This window comes from Xenopus laevis, chromosome 1L, assembly GCF_017654675.1.
Source record: "Xenopus laevis strain J_2021 chromosome 1L, Xenopus_laevis_v10.1, whole genome shotgun sequence".
Classification (NCBI taxonomy): Eukaryota; Metazoa; Chordata; class Amphibia; order Anura; family Pipidae; genus Xenopus; species Xenopus laevis.
The window spans coordinates 54,582,501-54,593,302 of record NC_054371.1 but is presented as its reverse complement, the minus strand read 5'-3'; the positions used below and the strand labels follow the sequence as shown (position 1 = coordinate 54,593,302).

Below are 10,802 nucleotides of genomic sequence, written 5' to 3'. Positions count from 1 at the left end.
TCAGCTGGGGTTCCCACTCAATGTTTAATTGAAAAAAGTACCAGGAGCTAAAATGCTGTATTTGGTGCTTGGTAGAACTTTTTCATTTATTCAAAATTGTGAAAAGACTGTGCAAAACATTTTTCATTCATCTTTTTCAAGAACAAAATAACACATACTGTACTTTAAATTGCACTAGAATGTCCCTCCTAGATCTCTAATTATAAAAGACTTATAAGAAATGTACTGATTTGTGGGCCATTTCATTGGTTCAGTAAAAAGCTGATCATGTGCCTCCATGTCTGATCCTCCAGAATTTTTCTTGTTCTGTAATGGAAATCATCCATTAATTATCCTCTCCTTTATATTCATCCCAGCTAGGCATTGTATTTCAACAACAGATTCAATTCTTCATCTTTTTAAGTCACAACCAGAAGTGACATTAGTGCTCTGGCTGCTGGGCAAGAGCAATGAGAACGGGTCAGACTATGGGATAAACTAAAGTTTTGGGGCCATTTGCTGTGGGGCTCATTAACTTCTAGTTCAAATGCTGGTCACATCAGCTATAAATACTGCTCTTGTAATTGTCATTGGCCTTTGATATCAAGCAGTCTTTACTTTATTTAGTTTTAGACTTTTCTTTGGATATTACATGTATAATATCTGTACTTTTGTACATTGTACATTTTTACCTTTTCAGTATTGTTGCTTTGTTCAGTAACATGCTGACTAATACAACAGTTGCAAAATTGACCTTTTTAACATAACAACACACAACATAATTTGGTTTATTTTGATACCTGTGATATCCAAACTAAGAGCTCTTATTCTTTCCTAAGAACACTGAATAACATTAATTACAAGCTCAAACCCCCTTTCAGTGCTCTCTTATGTGGAGTGTTGAAATAAATTTGCATCTATTAACACATTTGTGTAGCATGTCAGCTGGGAAGCAAAACAAATTAAGATGCAGCTTTTGTGCACCTATTTTTTATGTGAAATTTACCATAATACTCTACTCGTCACACAGCCATACTTTCAGGTGCATCTGCAGCGGAGCATGACTGCATGATTGTTGATGTCTGTAAAACAGGAACAGCTACAGACTCCTTAAGGTTTGAGTTCTGGTTGCTTGTATAGTCTCTGTCTTCTAACTTTTTCGATTTGTTAGGGCAGTTCTGGACGAAAATAACCCTGTTGTAAGCTTTAAGTCTTCTCCACAACTGAATGTAGACTTTGCACTGAACATACATAAAGATCAAGCCTCCCGTAAATCCAATAGCCACAACCATTAACTTTGTCCAGAAAGGCCATTCAAGGACACCTAGAAAAGAAAATATATATCAGAATCACAATAAAGTACTAAAGAAAGGGTGCAAAACAACTGTCCATGTTCATGTGTCACGTTCATTCGGTCTTACACTGCTGGCCAGCCTGTTTTTAGATCAACAATTACAATTCTCAACTTTTTTTCATAAGATGACACATTTTCTCTCAAATATAAGGGAAACAGTAATTCTGGACCTTTCCCAATACCATTGAATTTATATATAAAAACATAGGAATGCATCTATGACATCTGCCACATGAACATTCTCATTAAAAAAGGCAGAATACTGGAAACACAAGTGACTCTATGATCACTGTAATGAAACTGAACGCTTAATGCACCAAGCTGTTCTATGTATGGAAGAAGTTGACAACTGGACAACTGGTTGATCAGCTGGAGAATCATAGCAGAAAATGCCTTCAGGAAGCTATCATAGCAAAAAAAAAACTCAACATCTAACACACAAAACAAAAAAAAAATCGCTGTTATTTGTTATTTTTTGCACTAAATAGGGCATACAGGGAGACTGAAGCTACTCCATGTTTGGTCTTTGAGAGATAGATTATTAGAATACTAGTATACAACCCTCCCCTTCCATCTCCCTTTGTTGTGGCTGTTTTGTTAGCAGGGGCACATTATACTGTACTGGGGGATTATTTGTGCATTGGTAATTTTAATAATGCTTTTAAAAACTAAAGATAGATGCTAACGGTACAGGAAAAAAAGGGTAACATGGGTAAACAGCTATGCCATTTATACTTTAAATAAGGAACTAATATAAAGCTGCCAACGTTTGGATTTCTTACAAGGAATTGTGTAACCCCAACCCAGCACTGAAGGAAAACCTTTAAATATTAGAATATCTAAAGCAATTGGCTTTCATTTGGTGCCATGACCTGCAGTTCTGATTTAAACTGGCCATAAAAGTTGCAGACTCAGTATCTGAGTCTAATCATCAGCTTATTGATCTATGAATGGTACCCTTAAGCTAGCCATAGACGCAAAGATGCAATCGGACAATTTTCAGTGGGAGACTGTCACCAGCTTTGTTGGACAAATCTTTTGTACGATTGCTGTCAGGGGCAGAACATTGGCTGAGCTGTTCTTTTAGTACTTTATTTGATCTAAAATGTTAGTGGCAGGTTGGGAGATAGGGAAGTCCGATCGTTCGAGGATTAAAAAAAATCAGATCTTTGCATCTATAGCAGCTTTACAACAACCTGCCTGATAGATTTATGGCTGCAAGTTCAGATATTTTTCTGGCAAGTTTAAAATTCCCATAGGTCTTAGATCAGTGTTGATGAGGTCCTCTTCTGATGGGTTGCCCTATAGGCCCCCATTATGAACTAATAATTGGCACAGGTGGCTAAACAATTGGATCATCCCAAATCATCCCAGCATGTTGATGGCCAAGAGCTGATTGTTAGATGACCTTGCCAAACAAGCAGGCCTTAAAATTCATGCCTAGCTTTAGTCTGTGGCTGCATACATTTGCAAGAAAGGACTATGTTGCATATATACAAATGAATGTTTCACTGGACAGTGGATATTAAAGTGATATTAACCAAAACTATTGGGGGGGCTGACAAAAAAATTGTTTCTTTTCTTTTTGTTTTTACTTTACCTGAATTTTAACTACTATAGGACTGAAGCTGTCAGAAAAAAAGGTTTATTATATTGTTATACTGTATATAGATGTATGCAAAGATTTTAAATTAAGGCTTTTTTGAAGGCCAAGCAAGGATAATTCAACTAAGGTGAATAATAAAAAAAGAAAGTCATGTTATAAATTATTTTGCTTCTCTAACACAGCAGGAAAAAAAGTCCCGATCCCATGTGGCACTGGTATTTTAATCTGCTGAATTAACTGAAATAACACATAAATGCTCTGCGGATGACTGATATATTCAGAGCATATAAAACAAACTATCTCAGGAGAAATGTTGTCCCTGCAATAGGACTGCTCCAATGTCAAGCACAATTTAAAATGCACTAGTAACGATAATAGAGTTGTAGGAAATGTCTTGTGCTTTAGAGAAATCATCGAAAATGGAAAAATCTTTCTTTCCATGATCTTTGTTATAGTGTTATGCACAAGAGGGATTACAAGCAAAATTTTATTTTATCAATCAGTATTGAATCTTGCAAAAAAAAGTGTTTCTCACAAGAGGTGGCCATCAGAGAGTCTCAGATATCAAACATAAGGGCATATCTGCAATGAGTTGCAATTTTATATAACCTTATACAGGTATTATGAGCCCTTGCTCACAGAATTTATAGTTTTAGTCTAGTTCCTTAGGCAAAAGAACTTTCCTTAGGAACGGTCATTAGGAATTGAACCCAGGCCTCCATAAATAAAGTCCAGTGATGTAGATACTAATCTAGCACTTCTTGTTTGGTAGATCTGCTACAGAATTATTTTGTTTATTTGAGTTTTAAAACTGCTCCATTTTTACTTTTCTTTCATATGCCTTAGTGTGTATCATCTATAGAACCCTGTGTTTGTGTAAGGATTCAGCCTTGTACCTTTGTTTTTTCTTGACCCTTTTCCCCTCACTATATGCTTTACCACCACTGCTTGGTTTGAAGCACAAGAGAGGAAGTCTGCACCAGTCAGTAGTGGATATACAGTAGTAAAATGAATGATCATTCCAAAAAAGTGCCATGGCTCAGAAACGTCTGCCGGTGAATGTTATAAAAGCCTCTGTAATTTATGTGAAACTTTATTTCAGACTTTGGGGGGAATGTAATTAAAGTCGCAAAGAGAAAAACAATCTGCACCAATAAGAATAAAAATCCATGTCTCGCAATGTAATATTGTTCCTTAAACTGTTATTGCATTGTGAATTTTAATTTGGCATTGCGAATTTTAAGTGCTTGAAGGTGTCATAATAACGACTTTTTCAATAAGAAGTTTTATTACATTTATATATAACTATATATTTTACTATAAAATTCGCAAACGGTCTTCCACTGTTGGAAGTGGTCGCTAAACAGTTTCCGGGTTCGCAAATGCTATATTAAATTCACGCAAAGCAAATTTTTTTTTTTGCAAAGGCATAACTTTTCGCATTGCGAATAGTTTTTCCGTTACCGACTTTTATAACATTCACCTGTTTATGTTTTAAATGATTAGGCAGTGGAGCAACGGCCACATTTGAATAAATGCACCTGGAGTGTCAAATATATGATAGGTGGAAATGAAACAACATTTAAAAATATACCCACTGGTCCTTCTATACATAGCTCAATTCAGCTCTTTATTTTTGCACCCTATATAGGTCACACAGCAGAACCAAGTAGTTTCAGCAGATAGAAGCAGAGGAAATAGAAGAGAATGCTTTATATATAATATTTATATACAGGTATGGGATAAGTTATCCAGAAACTTGTTATTCAGAAAGTTGCAATTATGTGAAGGCCATCTCCCAATGACTCCATTGTAATTAAATAATTCAAATTTTTAAAAAATTATCCCTGGAAGTCATCGGTAGAAATTTAATCTGGCAATATTTGTATAGAACTTTATACTTCTGCTTCACCCAGGGCAGTTCTTAATCTGCTTACTGGTTGATGCAAAGGTTGTATCTCTTGTGAGGTTTTCAACATATCAACACAATTCGCTGTAAAATAAACAGGGTTCAATTTATATTGGTTCTGGCCAAAGTCAAAGTGATCAAAAAGAATTTTATGGTTTTAATACACAAGCCTATATAAAAGGATACAAAATTCTATTTTTACAAGAATTATGAAGTAAACATTCATCAGAGTAAATAAAAAGGCTACCTAATTATAAGAATAAATACAAATATGCAGGCAAATAAATGTCAATGTATATAATAACTTTTGCTGATATATTTTACTAAATATTTGGAGAGAAATAAACCCAGTGTAAGGATATATTGTCAGTCTAAAGGAATCACTTCATCTGTCCTAGAATTAAAATCTTATTTTATCGATTTTATCACTCAGCTGTCCTGCAGAAATAGGATCAACATGGACTTCAAAAGCTCTATTAATCCCAACCCTGTATGCAAATACTTATTGCTGCATTATCTATAGTTCCTTATCCCTTTGAATCTTAATTTAGACAGTTTTGTTATGAAATATTATTGATCGTTATCTGCTCAGTTTATCATTGTGGCAGTTCAGGTTAAATAAATGCCATTCATTGAAGTCTGTGGTTGCTAGAAAAACTGCCCCTTTGAAACGAGACAACTCATTTAGACACATAGAACACTAATTGTGTTTTAAAAGCAATTTATAAAATAATTAAGAAATAATAATCCCATAAAAGCAAAGCTACCATGTTCATTTGAGAACTAAAAGAACAGTACTAAACCATTCCCTTTGTTCTTTTAACACATCTAGTTGAATTAGGGGAACACATGTATGTAGTGTGCTGCTCTGAGTCCTCTCTCAAAAGAAACACTGCATTTCTTTGCTTCTATTGTGTACACATGGGCTTCTGTATCACACTTCCTTCCTTCAGCCTAAACCTTCTTGCTCCGGGCGTGAGCATGCTCAGTTTGCTCCTCCCCCCTTCTCTGAGCCCAGAGCTATAAGTGAGCAGGGAGAGACTCAGGCACAAAGTGATGTCACACCAAGCTAATACTGCAGCTACTATCCTAAACAAACAGAGAGCTTCTAGAGTTTTTTACTCAGGTATGGTAAAACATTCTACAGAACAAATATAGCATTCTAGCTTGCACTATTGTAGCTAATCTATTGGAAATAAAATGCCTGTAGCTTCTCCTTTAAACAATGGATAGATTTTCAAAAGAAAGAAAAAAAATGGCATTTATACATTGACTAGTACAATCCCATCTTATATATGTTATGCTTAGTCAAGGGAAATTTACATATTGTAAAATATAAATGCCAACGTCAAAACATTTAAGAAAAATAATATGGCTGACAGCACATCACAATAGAACTGCTTTCAGACAGGCTATTGTTTCTCATAATCAATGTAACTGGGGGAGTCACAGTGGAACTTTTTACTGAGTGCTATTGTCATTTCTACCAGTTAGATAACTTGTTTCAGGGAACTGTTATGTGTTACATTCCCATTGTTCTGTTGATGGACTTTTGGGGGGAAAGGGAGGGGGTGATAACACTCAAACTTGGAGTGTAACATTAGAGTGACTGAAGTTTATCAGAGCACAAATCAAATGAGGGCACCTTGGAAACTAACATGTCTAGCCCCACTTCAGATTTCAAAATTAAATATAAAAAATGTAGTTTGTTCTGTTTTGAAAAACAGATTTCAGTGCAGGTTTCTGCTGGAGCAGCACTATTAACTGATGCATTTGTAAAAAAAACATTTTCCCATGACAGAATCCCTTTAATAAATATTGTCATATATATTTTCCCATAGATTTTGTTGGAGAACAAAATCATGTGGCAGCATCATTCCTAGTTTAGGGGTTATGTCAACTGCCTACAGTAATGTCCCTTTCTAATTCCATGTTGACACCTCCTGTAACTCATTCGTACAGGTGTTATATGAACTAAAATGCGATTCCGCCTGGTTGATGTACATTGGCAGGGCACGTTTAATATGTCTGTTCTTTTTCCTAATACCAGTAAAGTAATGTAAATTCTAAATGTCACAGAATTCTGTGCTGACCATAATGCTCTGCAGGGATTCATGACCTTTTCTAGAACAGTGAGTTATTCCGTTTAGCCGTAAATCCCCCTTGGCCCTAGCTAATTAATACAAGGTATTTAATTTATGTTGAATCTTTTTTTTTTTTTGAAGAAGAAGACAGATAAATATCTACAATCACATTTGCAAGATTAAATATGAAGATGTATGATTAGTGGCTTATTTGGCTGACAAATCATTTGTGCAGCTATACAGGAGCTGCCAGATGCCCATATAAATGACTTATTTTCAAAAAAATTTTTTTATATAATTAAATGGGTTTCTGCTCTGGGGGCCAAACTCCCACCCTCCTCTCCACGTGCTTTATACAGTTGCAGGATTTTGTCTTAGTGTGTTAGTATTGCTGTGCACAGAGGCAAGAGCTGTGTGACCAAGAGAATAAAAAAGTACAATAAAAAGGAGGAAGAGTATCAGGGGGACCAGAAACTTTCTACTTCATAAACCCAACAATTAAAAATGAAAGGGTAAAAAATAATGGGCTATATAAATGAAGATAACTGGAGCAAACACTCTATTCAACTGCAAATGAATATGTAAAATGATGTTAAATGCTTTTGACTCATAATTGGTTGAACTGAATAGCTACAATTGTATAAGTACAAAGGTAACATTGTGCTTTTAATGCAAAATTGACTTGAGAACTTAGTACTTAGCTATTAACCGCATGATCCCCCATAGACAGTTTACATGCAGTGATCGGTGAATGTACATACGGTGACACAGAAGGAAAGTGACAGGCCTTGTGCGTGCACACTAGATGATGTATCCGCTTCAATATTTTAGAGTGATAACATTTAATGGATCAGCAATCTTGAGTATTTCTTGCGTCTCTCACCCACGTGCCTTGACATTACATTGCCCCAGCACAAATGAGTATCACAAGAGAATGTGATGTGACGTTACTTTAAAGCAGTATGGGCAGAATTGGATTGTATGAGAAAAACTCACGATTTAGCACCAATTAGCCTAAAAGACTATATATATATATATATATATATATATATATATATATATATATATATATATATATATATATATATATATATATATATATATATATCTTTATATAGTGCTATAGACAGCACTGCACATTTTTACAATGCATTAATAGCACAGATGGGTAAGTAAGGATTACAAAAAATACTAGGGATGCACCGAATTCACTATTTGGGATTCGGGCCGAATCCCCAAATGCTTGGTGAAAGATTTGGCCGAATACTGAAGCAAATTCGAATTTGCATATGCAAATTAGGAGCAGGAAAGGAAAAAGTAGAAACAATTCTTCTTTTGTGACAAAAAGTCATGTGATTTCCCTACCCGACCCTAATATACATATGCAAATTAGGATTCGGAGTTGGTTCGGCCAGGCACAAGGATTCAGACGAATCCGAATCCTGCTGAAAAAGGCCGAATCTTCCTTTAACATCTAAAGTTGGTTAAAACTATTCACATATTTACTAAATTACAAAATTGTCTTGCAATAGTAGGTGTTAGTTATGCAAGAAGAACGGCTCATTTCACTGTTTTATTTGCTTGTTTTTGGAGCTCATTGAGGCCAGCTCTACTGTGTATTCTGCTATAAATCTTGCAGATTTGTTTGGTGCCATTACAATACAATAATATTACAAGGCAACAATAATGAATTGTTTTTTAGCAATTTGCCATTGTATTATCAAATGTAATTCTGGCCAGTAACTTTATATCAATTATAGTTATGTTCATTTTGTATTACAGCTATGGGATCTGTTATTCCAAAACCCATTATCCAGAAAGTTATTAATTATGGGAAAGCCATCTCCCATCAAATAATTCAGATTTTTAAAAAGGATTTCCTTTTTCTCTGTAATAATAAAACAGTACCTTGTACTTGATCTCAGCTAAGATATAATTAATCCTTACCCGGCTAAGGGGCAGGGCTGGTCCCTCCCACCATCCCCTGAGGTTAGCACACAATTTGTCCCCTTAATCGTCTGATTAGGCTCTGGAGTGACGTCCAGTTTGCAGTGACGGCACATCCGATTTTGCAGGTCCCAGGTCGGAACAGGTAAGCTAACTATTTGCAAGCTTGGTGGGTAGTGGGTCTAGGTAGGGGGACATATTGGGTGGTGGGTGCCGGTTGGGTTTCTGGTCAGCGGTTCCAGGTTGGGATGGGTCTGCCCAACTGGACCTGTGCAAACTCTACACTAGGAACAAGTATCTAAGACTTTAATTCCCTCTTCTAGTTAGACGGTAACCAAAACACAAAATATCACTTCTTCACCAACATATATACCCCAAGGGAGTCAGCTGTTACTGACTTCGCTATTGGCAATTGCACTCATAATTTTATGTCAGTGGAGATTATTTTACCTCTGCTGACATGTCCAGTATCATTGAAAACATACACAAATATATTATGTGATATTACTAGGGGTATGGTACTGGAAACTCAGACACACATTTCTCACCAGTCAAACAACTGATAACATTTGTTGCTCATTTGCTATTTCTTTATTAACTCAAACTATGCCTGTGTCTGCAGCTCACCTACTGTTTCCATAACATTTAGAATGAAATGCCTGTAAAACAGACATTGGTTAATTGGTCACCTTTCTTGTGTTTGGTGCAGACTGTCACTTTTTTGCAAATGAACTGATATAGTCCCAGTTTAGATCAATGGTATGGCAAGCTTTGTGACAAGCTCATTAGTTACTTTTTGCAGCCATTTCCAGCCTTCGCTAATTTATCGACATAGTTTAACCCACCTTACTGACTGGTCAGACTCATATATTCAATCCATTTCTTCATCTTATACAAGTAATTCAATCACCTGGCAGCTCTATGAACGGTGCTGTCAGTTTTGGGACAAATTTCACTGACAAATTAAATGCACATACATCTAGCAAAGCTCTTCCTTCAGCTGTCAGCATCACTTTGAACTATGCACCTTGATTTCACTGTAATACAGAAGAGAGTCAAATATACAGGGATATAAGTCCATATATATCTCTTCCGCCACACTGACATTCTTGGGGAGGACACATTAATGAACCTCCCTGTCATGAGCAAACCAGTCAGTGGGATGGCACTAATTGGCTGCCAAGGAAAGACTTAATGAATAGTACAGGGGATGCAGGGTTATTTTAAGACAATGTTGGGCCTAGAGCAAAGATCTTGTTGGTGGGCCAGTGCATGCCTCAAAAAATTCCCCAATAAATTATCCAATGACAATTGCCTCCCTGTCTCCAGTGTGACATCCAAAGCACTCAACGCTTGTATGTCAACAAATGGGTAATAATGATGCAAGTACAGAAATGGGATCCGTTATGCAGAAACCCATTATCCAGAAAGATCAGGATTACGAAAAAGCCATATCCCATAGACTCCATTTATCCAAATAATTAAAATTGTTAAAAATGATTTCCATTTTCCCTGTAATTATAAAACAGTACTTTGTACGTGATCCAAACTTAGATACAATTTTCCTTATTGGAAGCCAAACCAGCCTATTGGGTTTATTTAATGTTAAGATCCAAATTTCAGAAAGACCCGTTATCCGGAAAACCCCAGATCCTGAGCATTCTGGATAACAGGTCCCATATCTGTATGGGCAGAGGGCTGCCATGGTAAAATAGTCCATACATATGCAAAACTGATTTTGCTCTGAAATGGAGATTCTAGTTTGATTCAAATAAGCAGTGTGATTAGCTTATTGGCTAGTTAGCTATAGCTAGTTAGCTATTCTTTGCTTTTCCGTCCTTGTAACAGAAGCACTATTAATAAAATCCATGTTGCTTTTATATAACAGAAAAAAGTACTGCATTTTGTAAATATTTCACAGTC

The 10,802-nt window shown here is 36.0% G+C and overlaps 1 protein-coding gene across 4 annotated transcripts in view; it reads right to left on the bottom strand.

Moving 5' to 3' along the window:
- Positions 1-1,000: 1,000 nt before the first annotated feature.
- Positions 1,001-10,802, bottom strand: part of LOC121402798 (E3 ubiquitin-protein ligase MARCHF1-like) — an 84,841-nt gene continuing 75,039 nt past the window's right edge. For all 4 annotated transcript variants that reach the window (XM_041589277.1, XM_041589273.1, XM_041589274.1 and 1 more), the window contains one exon: positions 1,001-1,303. In XM_041589277.1, coding sequence (XP_041445211.1) covers positions 1,002-1,303 — 302 coding nt within the window. In that variant the 3' untranslated portion in view covers position 1,001. The remainder of the gene's footprint in view (positions 1,304-10,802) is intronic.